Source organism: Sylvia atricapilla, chromosome 6, assembly GCF_009819655.1.
Source record: "Sylvia atricapilla isolate bSylAtr1 chromosome 6, bSylAtr1.pri, whole genome shotgun sequence".
NCBI lineage: Eukaryota > Metazoa > Chordata > Aves > Passeriformes > Sylviidae > Sylvia > Sylvia atricapilla.
Window position 1 is genome coordinate 9758061 of NC_089145.1, and position 16679 is coordinate 9774739.

The window sequence follows — 16679 nt, forward strand, 5'->3', positions numbered from 1 at the left end:
TACAAATAGTTGGAGGCTGAGGTCCTGTTCAGGGGAAGAGTGCTACAAAGTTGAAGATTAAGAGGCAAAAATCCTCAGCCTGATGCCTGAGATGGCATTCATGGCTGTAAGCAGTGTTACTGAGAGGCAAATGCCAATAGTAACTTTGTCTGTGGAAAAGGAAGAGCATATAAATGTTGTTATTTTCGTTTATTGGCGGATGTTAATTGCTTTAAAAAACCCGTTCAGCTTTTTCCCAAAGCAGTCAATAGAGTCGTAGAACATTGCAGGGGAGAAGGGACATTGAGAGGTGCAGCCCAACCCCCCAGCTCAAGGCAGGGTCAGCTTAGAGGGTCAGGCTGGATTACTCAGAGTTTTGGCTTTGAGAGCAAACCCCTGAGGATGGAGCCTGCCCAGCCTGTCTGGGCAGGCTCCTCCAATGTTGGACTCTACTGGTCACAGGAAGGTTTTTCCTTCTATGTCGTTGGGACCACTCCTGTTTTGATTTATACCTGTCTGTGTCTCATTCCACTCCCACCACTCCCCACTGAAAAACCTGGCTCTCCACAGAAAAACTCTTTACCTCACCCTGTCTTCCCTGTCTGGTTTTTGTGGAGAGGTTGTGTCAATCCACTGCAGTCCTCCAGCTTTCCCACCTCTTGACTGCATGCAGAACTCTGGTTCTTCCTTTTCCTTCATATCTTCCTGATTTTGGAAAGGTCCAATCTCTTAGCTTTCTGTCTAAGTATCTTTTTTTGGTTAAAAATTCTTAATTCAGATTTTGAAGTCTCCTGTGTTTGGGTATATTTCAGTGTTAGGTGCTTCTGGTTTGTTGCACTTGCACTGGCTGTTCACACAAGCTGTCTCTCTCAGCCCCCAAGGGAAAAGAATCTTAGTTTTTAATTTTAGCTTCTTCAGCTACCTGCTGACAGAGTTTGATTTCCACCTACCACCTCCTCTCTCCCTCCTGAGCCCTCTGTCTAAGCAAGAAAAACTGAGATCCAGAGGCAGTCTCAGGCAGCTCTTCCTTTGGCAACAGCTCTGCTGCCTTTAAATGGGAACCAAGTGGATATTACTTGGAGTAAGCAGGGAGAAGACAACCTGAGCCCTCTTCATAGCCACCTTAAATTTCAGGCTTGTGGTAGGATCAATGCTGTCAAACTGGCTGGACTCCAAAGCCATTTAATGTAGGTACAAGCAGGTAAAACATAAATAGGTATCTCTTAATTACCTTATAAATCATTTTATCAGCCAATATGAATTTGTAGAAATAAAGGAAGTCACTGGAAGTCTCATCTGAGCCACGAACCTGCAAGGTGGCCTTGGGCAAAATCATCGCTCTCTTGGGGCCTGTTTCCTCATCTGTAAAAGCAGACGATCAACTCCTGATAAAAGTGCTTTTTTCTGGAAAATGTTCTCACTGCAACGTAATTAGCCTGTAGAATTGATAGATTCTGATTAGATACCTGATTTTACTGCTTGGGCACTTCAGCCCTAGACAGGCACTGATGGTGGTACCTTCCCCCCTTCAGGCACCATGTTCCGTAAGAAGAAGAAGAAACGCCCGGAGATCTCGGCCCCGCAGAACTTTGAGCACCGTGTCCACACCTCCTTTGACCCAAAGGAGGGCAAGTTTGTGGGCCTGCCACCTCAATGGCAGAACATTCTGGACACGCTGAGGCGCCCCAAGCCAGTGGTGGACCCTTCAAGGATCACAAGGATGCAGCTCCAGCCTATGAAGGTAAGGGATGGAGACAGTTCTTTTCTGTTCCTCAGGGAGTTGCCTCCAAGCTGAGGCACTGTTTCTGGTAGCCCAAGGTGATAGTAACTTCATCAGGAATAAGGAGAGTAGGATCCTGACCTGTTGCTGTCCCTGTTGAAATAACCAGCTGGCTGCCTGTCACAGTGACAGGGGCCTGTGAAAGCTCCTGTGGTAGCTGACAGGACCCAGGATGCATTCAGCTGTTGTACAGGGAAGCCAAGAGAAGAATTTGTGGAGAGACCTGTTTTAGCCTGTTTGTGATTCTCCTGGGTGAGCAAATTTGGCTAGTAATTAAGTTGCCAGGGAAGCCTAAGTGAGAGAGAGAGTGGTGTAGCACTGCCTTGCTGTTCATGGATAAGTGAGGACAATAAGGACTGAACTAGGGCCTGGACTAAAATGGTTGATAAACCAGCATTTTAGTGAAAAGTAGGACATAGTGATGGGACAGTGTCCTTCAGTAGGGAAAAAGGAGTGATTCTTGTAGATGAATTTGTTTAGGTGGCTGCTGGTACTGGCATCTGGAGACTGTGTAAGTGACAGCAGAAACATGCTGTGGGAAAAGGCAACTTTGTGGTGACCTCTCAGGAAAGGAAATGGAAGATGGTGACAGAAATATTGTGCTTAAAGTCTTGCTTCCTTGGGGGAAATTTTTGTTCCCAGTTTAAAAAAAAAAAAAAAAAAAAAAAAACCAAACAAAAAAAAAACAAAAAAAAAAAAAAAAAAAAACAAAAAACAAAAAAAAGCCACCTTCAGGGGCCTAAAAACTGAAAGGTGCATTGTAAAACAGAGATGTTGATACTTGGGTTTTAGGAGGGATATAAAACAGATTTGGCTATCTGATGAATATATTTCACTTTTTGTGTACAGGTGCTTAAAACATGGGGACTAAAGGGGACTATATTTGAGTTAATGTAAGCTTCAGTACATAATCAAACCTGCAAATGAAATGGCCCACCAGGATCTTTGAGAAGAATGCTGGTTTATAAAAGAAAAACTTGCTTAGGAAGAATAGGTTTAAAAAAAGGCAGAAGGTATTTCCTGGTGTTCTGAATGTGCTTTGAGGTTCAAAATATAGTAGAGGATGGAAGCACAATCCAGAGAAGAGATGAAATGTGTAATAAGAGACCAACTTGGTTAGATCTGTAATGAGCTTAAACTGCAGGAGGATTGCTCAGAAGGGTGGAAACTAGGTCAAGTTATAAAGGGCAAAGAGAAAAGAAATTCATGTAGAAGCAAAACTGGAAGGCCAAGGCACAAAAAGAGATGTTATTCTCAAAGAACATAAAGGGCACTAAGGACACATCATGAGTGTACTGAGGAGGAGGAGGATGAAGGAAAGAATTTGTTCATTCTTGGTTTTGGAAGAAAGTTAACAGATAAAACCGAGAATTCCTAAGTGTTTAATGATTTTTCTCTGGTCTTCATTAAGTGTGATCAGTGGGCTGACAATTAGCATGAGCATGAAGGAATGAGAATGCAGGCCAGAATAAGAAAAGAACAGGAACAGAAATGAGACTTAGCTAAGAAGTTGCATATTTTTAAGTCAGCTGGGCCTAATGAAATTCAAGGAATTGCAGATCAGTCAGAATAATTTCTATCCCCAGAAAGAGACTGGAACAAATAAGCAAGTAATCTATTTGCAGCCACTTCCAAGGCGATAGCAGGGTAATAGCTGGCAGCCAGTATGGATTTATCAAGAAAGAATCACGTCAAGCAACCCAATTTTCATTAATCACAGGGTGGGGGGCTTTGGGTCAGGGAGAAGTGATAGCACTCCTCTGTATCTTGGCTTCAGTGAGGTTCTGGACACCGCAATGATGGCATTTCCAGAGCAAACCAAGTTTCCTCAAGTATTAGGCAATGGATGCTCAAAAAATGTGAGGCATCACTGCTGAAACACAAATGTGTGTGAAGAGATTTCCTGGAGTTTGCCCTGAGCCTTATGCTGGCCAGACTTTCATGTCTGACTTACTAAACCCGAGGGTGGTAAAAGCTGAAAGGAGATGCAAATCCTTAAGAGAACAAGGACAGAATACCCAACAGGCTTTAAAAACTAAAGAATCATCTTAAACTAACACTGTTTTTTCCAGTAATTCCAAATGCAAATGCTCTCATAGGCTGCCTAACAAAGTTGGCAGTTTCTGGTAAACTCCATTTGAATTAATTACTGCTCAATGATACCAATCAATTAGGTGGGGTTTTTTTTGGTTTTTTTCCAAGTGCTAGTTGGCCAAGCCATCGTATATAGTCCTGGATTCAATTATCAGAGTAGTTCCTGTGTGTAGCTTATAAAAAAGTGTTTTCCTTGTTATAATTTCTCAGTTTTGGTGAGTGAGGCGCATGAGCTATGTACGAGCACTCCATATAGATATGGCTCAAATTTGGATGTTTCCTCATTAATCTGATGCAGTCCTTAAACACAGCAGCAAAGCAAGATTAACTCTCATCTTCCCTGTCTGCTGGGGCTAGATCTGACTTCATGAGAGTGACCTGACTTTAATTCTAGGGAGTTTTAGCCAGAAGGGGAGAAGAGCACTGCAGTGGATTTTATGGACAGGCCATAGCGTGTTGTTGGAGATTTCTTATTTTGAGAATACCCACATCTCTCTGGAATTACTTTTGTCCATTTTGGACAAAAAGTTCATGTCCCCAGCACATTGTTCCATGGCAGTAGCTGGGCTGTGGAGGAAGGGATGTGTGTGTGTGGTGAGGGAGTAGGAGTGAAGACCAGAATTTCCAGCTGCAGCTGGTGTGTGTGCCATGGAGTGAGCTGAGTTGTCCTTTCTTCACCTTGTTGAACAAAAATCTTCTGTTCTGCCTTTCATTTTCAGACGCTGAGCAAACCAGGTGCTCGTTTGTGCACTGTGGTGGTGTTCTGTTGAAATTACTGGAGCTACTGTGTTGCACCAGCTAAGCATTAGTCTCAGTGTAATTAATTCAGCATGTTTAGAAGATCCCTGGAGCTCAGTTAGCAAACAGGAGATTGCTGTCACTCCAGGGAAGGACTTTCCTCAGGCAAAGGTTCATGAAAGTGTAGGAGTGATCCTGTGCTGTTAATTTCTGTGGAGAAATGAAAAACATTTTGGTTCCCAGCACTAGAAAAGCTTCTGTAAGCTTTTCAGTTCCAGAAAAAAAACAAGGTAGAACACTACATAATATACCCACCGCTTCAAGTGTCCTACTTGTACAGAGCTGGTGCCTGTTTGGATGGAAGCCTTGTTCTTCAGCCTTTGCTTACAAGGCAGTTGTGAGCTGCTGTGACCCTTTGTTCATAATTTTTAATTATAATAGCTTGGCAGAGCAGAGCAGGGAGGCAGAGTTGGAACAGCACAGCCTGCACTGGTCAGGACTGGGATGTATTAGCAGAAATTGTAGAGAAGCAGACTGAGGGACACTGATTTCAATGCTATTGAGAGTTCTTCAGGGGAGAGATGAACCTTGCATTGGCACAGCAAAGGTGAGTTTTGCAAATGGAGCTTGCAGCATGCTGGAACTTCTGAGAACTAATATTTCAGGAGTTTGGTAAGTGCATTAATGATGTAGTGTCACAGTTTCAGCACTGAAAGCTGAAGAAAGCCAGGAGTGTTGAAATATCCCTGTTTTGCTCTAATATTGTCTTTTACAATGTGAGCACAACAGCAGAATTGACTGTTCTGGGTGACAGCACTGCTGCTCTAACAGCAGGATGTAACCCAAGGACTCTCTTTTTCCCTCAGTAAAGGACAATGAAACAAAAGACAAAAATTGGTAATTTTTCCTGAATTCCTTGAGTTGTTTTTGGCTCTATGTGCAAAATCTAACCTTTGGCAAGATAAATTGAGCCTCGATTCTTACAACTCTGACTTTGTTTCTCACTTTCCCTGTGTTTCCCAGACTGTGGTGCGGGGCAGCACTGTGGAAGTGGAAGGCTACATCTCTGGGTTGCTCAATGACATCGAGAAGCTTTCTGCCATCAGCTCGAACACTCTGAGGGGCAGGAGCCCCACCAGCAGGAGGAGAGCCCAGTCCCTTGGGCTCCTGGGAGATGAGAGACCCCCAGACATGTACCTTCAGAGTCCTGAAGGAGACTGGGCAGACAAATATGGGAACTACCTCAACTGCAATGGTGGGTCCAAGGTGGCCCGGAGGCAGACCATGTGGCCGGATTACAAATCCCGCCTGGAAGGGCAGTCTCATCCTAACGGGATGGTGACAAAAGCCCAGTCCCTGGGGCCGTCAGAGTTCCAGGGCACCGATGGCAGCTGCCTGCAGCGCACCTCTGGGCTGCAGCATGTGTCTGCGGTGCCGGGGGAGAGCGAGACGATGAAGAGCCCGGAAGAGGGCTGGCTTCAGCGACAGCCCAACGCCCGGCCCTCGGGAGAGGGCAGCCCCAACTCCAAATCACGGGAGAACAGCCTGAAGAGGAGGCTATTGCGCAGCGTGTTCCCTTCCTCCAGCGCCTCAAACAAGCCGGGCCCTCCCCTGCAGATCAAGGTAAGAGTTATTCACTGGACTGCAATGTTGACTCTACAGTTCCAGAGGTTACATATGCACCCAGTTTAATTGCAAACATCGGGCAACCATCTGTTCTTGTTATGATTAATGTTGGAATCAAAATAGTCCTGGGCAGGGGAAATGTGTGGTCCGCCTGAGCTTCATGAGATGCTGCACGGCACAGCTCAGGATGGCAGCCAGCAGAAGGTTTGGCGGAACTGCAGGAGTGTGGGCTGGGAAGGAAGAGGGGTCTGAGTCATTACCTTCTGTGAGGTAAAGGCATAACTGCAATGCCATTCTGCTGGCACCAAAGAGCCTTTGCCATTTGGGAAGTTGCCACGATTTGCATTAGCACTGTATTCTTCTGCCTGCTCAAACCAGGACTAGCTCGGGAGAGTGGTGTTGGTTATAGCTGTGTCTGCCAGGCCACTACAGCAGCAGGGTTTGCGTGAGCGCCCACGGTGCTGTCACACAGGAAGTCAGCCTGTTGGATTTTGGAAGGGGTGGGACAGCTCATAGCTACAGCTCCCCCAGGAAAACCATCCTGAATGAATGACTCATTTCTTGTAAAGCAGGAGAAAATCTCTGGTACTGGATAGGAAATGCAACCATTGCTTTTTTTCCATTTTGGGCTGACCCCGTATCCATCTTCTTTGCATGGCTTGTCTGGTGGCTTCAAAGCTGGTGCTGGGCCAGGCTGATTCCCCACAGCTGTGAAGTGCCTGAACTGGGAGCACAATGACAGGAACCACTGTCCAAACCAACCTGACTGCTCTGAAGGGTGTTGTAGGGAGGGGATGTCTCCAATCCAGCCTCTTGCAGCTTGCATAGGGATCCAGGCTCAAGGCTTTGGGCGCAGTGGGTTTCCTTTCTGAGGGAGAGGATTTTGCAGGAATCCAGTCCTTGTTTAATGCAAACTGCATTTATTGCTGTCTCAGTGACTCTGGGCTGCTCTACACTGCTTTGAGGCCTGTCCCCTGAGTAGCTAGTACTGGCAACTTCTGTCTTCCCCAGAGAGAGTGTCTTTGCTGTGCTCAGCACTTCCAGGAGCAGGACCAGAAGTTACCAACCAAGTGGATGTTCTTGGGAGTGTTTGAACTCCAGCTGTTTGTCAGTGGAGAGGAATAGGGAATACCTTGAAGACTAATCTATCTCCCTACTCCAGTGTGGGATCTGTACCATCCCTAGTATTTGGTTGTCTAAGAAGTTCTTACCAGAACATCTGAGAACAGTTGATGATGAAAACCGGGGTCTCTTGCTATGATGGAGCTGATGATGTGTAAGAAATGTGTAATTGCAGATGAAAGGAGCAGGGATATAACTGGATCATGGAATGCCAGACTGGTTTGGGTTGGTAGAGGCCTCAGTGTCCATCGGGTTTCACCCCCTGCCATGGGCAGGGACACCTTTCTCTAGACCATGCTGCTCCAACCTGGTCTTGAACACTTCCAGAGATGGAGCATCCATCTCTGGAGTGGGATACCCAAGCAGGGTAGCTGGCTGAAATGAGAAGGTGGTGCCTTGAAAAGCACCATGGGAAGTTTGAGTGCATCTTCATTATGAAGTGCCACCTCAAAATGTCCCAAGACAGAAACATGTACATGGGACTGTCAGATTACAGGATAGGAAATAAGACTTACACATGGTTAAGCAAACCTGTGTGAGCTTGCATGCATGTTGTGTGCCCTTCTGCATACTCTGGGTTATGTAAAATGGTTTTTTTTTCTCTCTCCTGAGACAAAACAAGATTTGGGAAATAATTCTGTGTTGCTGTGAGCATGTCAGCACAGGACTGCAGGGGTGGAGCTGATGTAGGGGAAGGAAGGAACTCCTGACAGGCAGTTGTGTTTGTGCTGTGCCCTGATGCTGCTAAATCGTGTTTTCCAGGCCCTCTCTGTGTATGAGGCTTATGCAGATTCTGCTCTTGACAAAAATCCTTGATTAAAACCCAAAGTGCATAGAATTAAATCCTACACAATTATTCCCTGTCTGAGACAGGGAAAATGAGTGCTCTTGTAAAAAATTCTCGATTGGCAGTTTTCAGTTCCCATGCCCATATTATTAACTTTTATTAATAATCTCTCTGAATTGTGAGAGAGAACAAGCTTTTTGCTTTGAAGTTTCTATTTTGCCCTATAATACAAATGATGGGTTTGCTTTTTCTGAAGTTGCTTCTTTGACAGATCTACTATTACTTTGCATATATTTATATGCATGTAATATGTATATTTTACATATACATATGTACATCTATAATTTATTTTGTACCCCACCTACTAAATGTTGTTGAATTTTAATTAATCAGCATTTCCAGGGTGAGTATTAGCACGACAATATTTGTCCTTCCCGGCATGGGAATGCATATCCCGAAGCCACATTCCCACAAGCAGTGATCTTACTACATCTCCTACACTAAATAGGGTTGGGCCTGCTTGTCATTTGAGTGCGAGGTCTCTAGAAACCTTGAGACTGCTAATCCAAAATCACTGTAGGTCAGTTTGAAGCCAGTGAGGTGGCAGGTGGCTCTGTGTAGCTGGAGTCTTGTGTTGGCTGCTTCCAGCTGTCCTGGTGCCTGGTGCTTTTCCCAAAGTGAAGAACTAATTCCATGCCTGATCGACAGGAATGCTCTGCAGGTACCAGTAGAAAGTGCAGAGAGTGTTTTCAGTAGGCAGAGTGTAATTACCCAAAGGGAATTAGGCCAAGACATCAAAGTGATTTACAGCCTTGGCATGAATCCCTTTCCTTTATACAAAGGAAGATCAGAGGCACAGAGGATAAAGGATTTTCAAATTCTCTGCAGCACAGGTTGCCCCTGAGTTTTGTGGCAAGGTTGGAATGCTTTTTAACAGCTGGGGTTTTTTTCTGTGGGTTTTGTGTCTTGGTGGTTTCTTTAAAGCATGTTCCCTTTAAAATGCCTCAGTTTGAAAGCCACAAAAACATAGCACCCATTCCCTAAGGGATTCTTGAAGATCTGCATCTAAGGAGAGCTTCATCGAAGCCGTGTGTTGGGCAGACCTGGAGACAAGAACCTGAAGCTCTTGACTCCGGTCTGCTTCAAGGTGTGCTAGGGCAGAGTGGGATGACACAGAACTGATTCTTCATCTCTCGGCTTGTTAATCCAACCATCACTTTTTTTTTCTCTCACTTTCCTCTTTGTTCTTCTTGAAGGCCTAATGCTTCTTCAAGCCCCAGCAGTGGGATCCCCCCACAGCCCTGCAGCCAAAGCCCAGTCTCTCCCCCCAGATCAACCTGCCTCCGAGTTCCCCAGGATGATCTCCGAAGCTGGGACCCCCCAGAAGTCCCCAACAGCAGAGAAGGCTGTGGCAGTGCCACCAGGCCGGCCGTCCCCAGCAGGGTCCCCCAGGAACCGGCAGACCCAGACCAGTTCCAGCAACCTCCACCGCCCCAGGACTCTGCTGGGAAGGGGCAGCCAACCAGCGAGGACCCTGTGGTTGTGACTCACGAGCAGTTCAAAGCAGCCCTCAGGATGGTTGTGGACCAGGGAGATCCCAGGTCATTGCTGGAGAATTACATCAAGATTGGAGAAGGCTCCACAGGAATCGTGTGCATCGCTCGGGAGAAGCACTCGGGGCGCCAGGTGGCCGTGAAAATGATGGATCTGAGGAAGCAGCAGCGCCGGGAGCTCCTCTTCAATGAGGTGAGTGTGCTGGAGACAGGGGGATTCTACTGTCCACGTTGGAACATTAGCATGGCAAAAGGAAGGGAAGAGCAGGATCATCTTCCTTTTAGTAGCATTATGTTCGTACTAAGAACAACTATTGCTGGCGGAAAGGAGGCTCTGCGCTGTAGTTGCAGGGCTGTGTGTGCTCACTTGGTTGGAAAAGATGAAGTGTGGTGAGAGATTTTGGGGTGGTCACTTGTCCTCTGTGGTTTTACAGGTAGTGATAATGAGGGACTATCAACACGTCAACGTTGTGGAGATGTACAAGAGCTACCTCGTGGGAGAGGAGCTCTGGTGCTGATGGATTCCTGCAGGGAGGAGCCCTCACAGACATCGTGTCTCAGATCAGGTACAAGGCAAAATCCCAGACATCAATATGGGAAGCAAGAACAGCAGAGTGGGGATTTCTGGGACAAATAGGTTCCCCAGAGATCTTGTGTTTGCAGTGCCCTGAAACTAACTACGTTTATAATTGTTATCCATTCTGAATATGTGATAATAGTTCTGATGTAGAGGGATTATTTAAAGTACTGGTCCCTTTAGATACCCACTAGCCATCTCCTTGAGACCTTTCCCTGTAAAATACAGTACTCATAAAAGTATTGTTTACTGTATCTGTTGAATCCTGGCCAGGAACTTCATTGAAATAAGTAGTAAAGAGCATGCAGAAATAGTTTCAGTGGTGCAACCTTACCCGCAAACTCAAACCTCACTACCTCCTCTAGAGAAGAGCAGCAGAGCCCTTGAGATCTGACTCCTCCCAAATTCATTGCCTAAGATAGCAACTACTGGACACTCTCCTAAATTTGTTTCCGTAGCTGCATTGCTTCATATTCAACAATGCATTGAATTGCCCAAAGCATTTCTGTAAGGGCAAATAAGATGTTCTCAGATGGCCTCTGGTCCCTCTCAGAAGTTGTTCTGATGATGCAGTTATGGTGATCATGTCTTACCTGTGACTCGGGAGCACCCTCCTCCTTCGAGCTGGAAACTGGGGCAGGGAATGCCAGTGGAAAGACTGACCAAGAAGAGTCTGTTGGATGAGAGTTTCTTTTGGAAGATTCAGGATCTCAATTGGATTACAGTTAGGCAGTATTGCTAGCACTGATTGTATTCATTTTTAAAAATTGTACTATACCTTTAGTTCACATACATGCTTGGCCTAGGTCCTGTGTGGGTTTAAGGCAGGTAACTTGCTCTGTTGGATTTGTGTTTTGGAAGTACAATTTTGAGAGGCATCAAGAGCCACATTGTCCTCTGTAACCTCCACAACCCCACCTGGAAGGAGTGTCCTGGAGACACCTCGGGCAGGCTCTTCCAGAACTGAGTTCAGAGGCATCTCAGGGTCTGCAAGCCAACATTTAATCCTGAGGATTGCTGAGTTACAGCTTACAAGGCCAGTGAAACTCTTGAAGCTCTTGGCTGGTACTGAATTACAGATAAAAAGTGATGAAGAGGTTATATGAAGGGTCTATGTGTTTGTATCCACCAGTGAGACCTCAGCCTAGATTTTTTTAAGAAGCTTCCTTTGAACCTGTTATGATGCTTTTTCCCCTCTGATGGAAGCAGGATCTGTTATAAACCATAACATTTATCAAGAGTAAGCTGCAAACCTTTATCAGCTTTTCCTAGGAAGAAAATACCATCAGTCATTATTAAACTTTGCTGAGGGGGATAAGTGATTTACATCTCCAGGAGTGAGGTAATCCTCCAGTAATCTGTTTTACACTGTGCAATCACTGTGTACTGAAACCAAGTTCCATATGTGACAGGGTGAAAGTGCATCTCTTGTGATCTTCTGGACCACAGGGCTTTCAGTTGATCACTTAGGCACTATGAAATGAAAAGCAATGCTCCTAAAAACATTGGGTTTCTGTGCTGGGAGTCCCACAGTAGCCTTTATCCCTCTCCCTTTTCAGGTTAATTATAAAGGCGTAAGTAGCCCCCGGACACCTTCAGATTTAGTTGCCATCAGTATGGCACAATGCAGCTACCACCTTTTAGCTGTCCTGGTTGGAAGAGTAAGGTATGGGGTTGCCAAACAAGCAGCACAAGTGTAGATTCTCAGCTGATGGTGTAGAAATTGTAATGGGTTTAGAAAGTGCTGGTTCACTGCACAGTTCTGCCTTTTGAGTGCTCTCTTCTCCTTAGGCTCACTTGCAGACCCAAATTTGAGGATGTTTCATTATCTCTCTCCTCAACCGAGGGTTGTTCAGAACAACTGCTAGAGACAGGCTGAGAATCCACAGTCCTCAAATTGAGTACTTCAGCTATTTTTGAAATAATTTACTTCTAGCATTGCTGGGTGTAAACATGCAGAGCTGTCACTGTCCCCAGGTACAGAAGAGAATTTCATTTCTACCATTTTCACCTCGATTGTGAAGTTTTTGTATTGCTGTTCTGAACAGCACAGCTTCTAAAGGGAGTTCTTGGGCTCATATTCCATGTGCTAACGGTGGGTAGAAATCAGTACTGTCTTCCCTGTTCTACCTTTAGTTAGGTGTGGTATACCCCAAGTGTGTGCAGGAAACACCTAAAGGATCTCTATCTAGATTTGCTGTCAAATGATGCATTTGGATGTTTTGTGGATACAGTTGCCAGTAAGCCTTGTGAATAATGTCTTACTGTAATTGCTTAAAAAAAGCTGTCTCACCAGGTTACTGCAGCACCTTGGCACAAGCAGCACCGCTGCCTGTCAGAGGCTGCTTGAAACAGCTCTTGCAGAAAGAACTTATGTACAGAACTCCGAGTGCAATTTCTCTATAGTAAATCTATGAAAAACTTAAGTTGTCAACCATCATAAAAAAGTGTTTTCCTCAGTAACAGACATGGAAGAATGGTAGAGGTGAGATGTAATTGTCATAGGGATCCAAAGTGTCTGTACTTTAACCCCCTGTGCCCCTGTGAAGGAGCACTGTGCTCTGCACATTGAAGTCCCCTCTCTCTAATTGCAGCTGAACGAGGAGCAGATTGCCACAGTTGTTGAGTCAGTGCTGCAGGCTTGTCCCTATCTCCATCTCAGGGGGTCATTCACCGAGACATCAAGAGCGACTCTATTCTTCTGACATTGGATGGCAGGGTGTGTTTCCTCAGACAAATTGTTTCCTGTCTTCTGCTGCTGCAGCCTCTGTCTCTTTTTCCTTTCTGTTCCCAATCCCTTGTTTCCTGTCATCCTCATTACGCTGTCATCTTTGTCTGCAGCATTTCCCTCTGTGTTGTGAAGGCTTATTTTAGGGTTGGTTGCTTTTTTCTTTGTATAGTCAACTCTCTGATTTTGGCTTCTGTGCTCAGATCGTAAAGACTTACCTAAAAGAAAATCCCTGGTAGGGTACTCCTTATTGGATGCTCCAGAAGTCATTGCAAGGATACCATACACCACTGAGGTAAGGGACTGCCTCCTTAAGAGCAGGAGAGCAGTAATGTTCTGAAAGTGTCACAGGAAAATAACTGTTGGACTTTCTAGGAAGTCCTAGATTCTATTTAGAAATAAACCGACTATGACTACAGCTTTGATGGTCATGCATGAATATTTCCTAAATCAGTAGAAAAACAGATTGTTCTGCTTCTAGGAACAAGGCATCAACTTGTTCTATTCTTACCCCTAAAGCTTGGCCTAGGCTTGTAGCTGCTGTGGACAGATGTGAGCAAGGAGCAGCCCTGTGACATGATAGGATCAATAAATCAATTCCATAAAAGCAGGGGGCAGCTGGAGCTCTTGAGAGGCTCATGTCAGGGAAAGCAGACATAGGAGTCTGGAGTTCTGGGCAGTGGCAGCAGACTGACTAGATTTTGTTTACCAGCCAACCAGGTGTGTACAAGCAGTTACTTGCACACCTTTACATGTTTCAACACCAGCATGGCTCAGCCTGGTGAAAAACTGAACTTTTTGAGGTCCTGTAAGGAGCCCAAGGCATTATGGGCGTCAGTGTTGGACTTCCCTTTTTGGTGCCATTTGTCATGGGTGGGGTGTTGTGGTCTTTGTGAAAGCAACAAAACAAGGACCTGCTCCTCTGGAGTGTGTGTATTGATGTGACATTGTCTCCCATAGGTGGATATCTGGTCCCTGGGGATCATGGTAATAGAGATGGTAGATGGAGAACCCCCCTACTTCAGTGATTCTCCAGTCCAGGCAATGAAGAGACTCCGTGACAGCCCTCCTCCCAAACTGAAAAACTTCCACAGGGTGAGCGTGCTGCCAAACACTTGTAAAATTGATGGTTATCGTGGGCAAACATCCATATCAGCTGTTCCAGTACAGCTGCTGTGGCAGTGGTCTTGCTAGGACATGTTTCTTGGGGAACAGCTTTGGCCTCGGGGTCTTAATGGCTGTAGGCCTTGCTGCTGACAGCTGGTGGCTGCTTTGGGAAACAGCCCTGGCAGTGTGAGGGCACCTGGGCATTAACAGAGAGTGCAGGTCACAGCTGCTTCAGGTGGACCCGCAGTTCCCAGCTTGCTGATGTCGACGGAGTAGCTTATATTCCAGGAAGGGAACAGAGGATCCCTGCTCATGGGAATTTCCACCTTCATGCCGTCAGGACTACAAAAGGCTGCATTATGGTCAGAGCATGAGAGCTCAGGACAGATCCAAACTCAGGAGGCACTGCAGCAGCTCAGAAGAGGAACTTGGTTCAATTAGTTTCTTAGGGAAAAGGAGCAGTGGCATAGAATAGTGATCACCTTCAGTGCCTCCTTAAAGCAGTCTTCCTTTCATTCCATGCCCAGCCTCTGAGATCAAACAGCTTCTGCAGCATCCTGAGCTACCCAGCCTTTCCAATTAATCAGAGCATCTGCAGCTGCTAAACTGAATTATTTAAGAGAGTAGACTGCTGAACTAACAGCACACACTCCAGCATCAACAGCTGTTCTTTCGTTTTTTGCCTTTGCAACACTAATTAAAATTTCACGGTCACATTCTGGACCTGGTGCTTGCTCTCCTTGGGCAATGTAAAGTCATCCTGGTCTGATTCACACCTTGCTTGGTGACATGGGCCTGCCACAAGCTGTGACAGCCAGAGCTGGTTATGGTCTTGATCTCCTCCACTTTGTATGGGGAAGCAAACTGCTTCCAGCAGAGCTCTGATTTACAGGCTGGTGGGCATCCTCCCCCAATGTCCTGCTGGAGGCAGCTTCAGCTGTGGATCCAGCCCTCTGTTCTGGTGCCGATTCATGGCTCACTGTGGTCAGTGACTGCAGTACTGGGAGCAGCAGGTTAAAGAGGATGCCACCTAGGATATCCCTGCTGCATTGCTAAAACATGGCTTATTGACAGGGATACAGGCTGGATTCTGGTGCTCGTCCTGAGCTGTGTGGTGCCTTCTCCAGCAATCCCAAGGCAAAGTCATCCAAAGTGCTCCTGAGATGAGCAGTATCTGTGGTGACAGTGTTTCAGGATCTACTAAGTGAACCAGAGCTGGGGAAATGCCCCCAGTCTAACTGGATGTAATTATTACATTAAAATAAGTAAGTGTATGCCAAGATCATTTTTTAGGTCCATTTTAACAATGCAGAGGATTAAACCAGCCAGAGGTGTGCAGAGTCTGAAGTGGTGATTTGAGCTGGCTACTCCAGGCATTTACACCTCTTCCAAAGGACAAACCTGTGAGGTCATTCAGCTTTTGGGTACTTATTCTGCAGCTTCTTTCATCTTCTTGTACCATTAGCATGAGGGTTTTTCAGGCTTCTCAGAACCTACTGGAGAACTCTGTTTAACTACCTTTCCATAATCTATGACCATGTAAAAGAATAGGTTGATGCCTTCTTCCCAACCCAAGTGATGTGCCCAGGTAGCAGGAATCCTGCTGAGTTTTTGAGCTGAAATCCAAGAACGTTTAAGTAACAAAATGGGAGGTAGAAGTAACCCAAATGGATGGGTGTGGCAGGCTGTCCTATCTCAGTTGACTGTAACCCATTCAAAAGAAAACAACCTAGGTGTGTGCCTAGCAGTGACAGAAAATTATGTCAGTAGTATAAAATGCATGTGACCTGTGTCATATTGTTGGAAAAACAGGGATACAGATTGGGAATGTGCAGGATCCTTTTAACCACACCCACCTTGGCAGCCTGGTGTTGTATGATCTGTGCCTGGTCCCCTTTGCGGGGTTGACTTGCTTGGTTGCTTTTTCACAGACCTCCCCAGTTCTGAGAGACTTCTTGGAAAGGATGTTGACACGGGATCCGTTGGAAAGAGCAACGGCACAAGAACTCCTGGATCACCCCTTTTTGCTCCAGACAGGACTTCCAGAGTGCTTGGTGGCCCCTTATCCAACAGTACAGAAAGCGCACCTCCACCTGCTGACTTTATATGAGAGGAACTGTAGGGAAAAGGCGTGTTTGTTAAATATATCTATATATATAGAAAAAATTAAGAGCCCAGGCAGTCTCGACCTGTGAATGGTGCTTGGAACTTGCCAGTGATTTGTTTTGGAGGACGAATGTGAATCCTGTCCGTGCATCCTCAGCCTCCTGTGGCTTCTCCTTTGCTGAAGACAATCAATACAGGCTCGGTCCAAGTGAGACAAGTCTGTCTCCAGGATAAAGCGGGTATTCCATGGCTTGCGGATCACTGCTGCCGAAGGATGGCATTCAAAAGTGGAGTCTGAAGTTGTGTATCTGAATGTCTCTGGGTTTCTGCACACCCTGGCTGCTGACTACTGAGCTGGAACGATATTTCCCACTTAGAAATGTGATCTTTGTTTCCTTCACTGTACACTGGAGCCATGAGCTGACTCACTTTGGGGCACAGACACCTTTAAACTCTAAATGCACAAAGACTTTTTTTTTTTT

General features: G+C 45.8%; 1 protein-coding gene across 1 annotated transcript; it reads left to right on the forward strand.

Annotated features, from left to right (window-relative positions):
* Positions 1-1512: 1512 nt before the first annotated feature.
* PAK6 (p21 (RAC1) activated kinase 6) lies at positions 1513-16201 on the forward strand. The gene is given in 15 exon segments (XM_066320661.1): positions 1513-1720; positions 5615-6214; positions 9383-9410; positions 9413-9613; positions 9616-9872; positions 10114-10190; positions 10192-10245; position 10293; positions 12851-12911; positions 12914-12977; positions 13157-13188; positions 13191-13279; positions 13945-14079; positions 16023-16148; positions 16150-16201. Coding segments are annotated over 15 exon segments (1971 nt in total). The 5' UTR covers positions 1513-1516; the 3' UTR covers positions 16192-16201.
* The last annotated feature ends 478 nt before the right edge of the window (positions 16202-16679 follow it).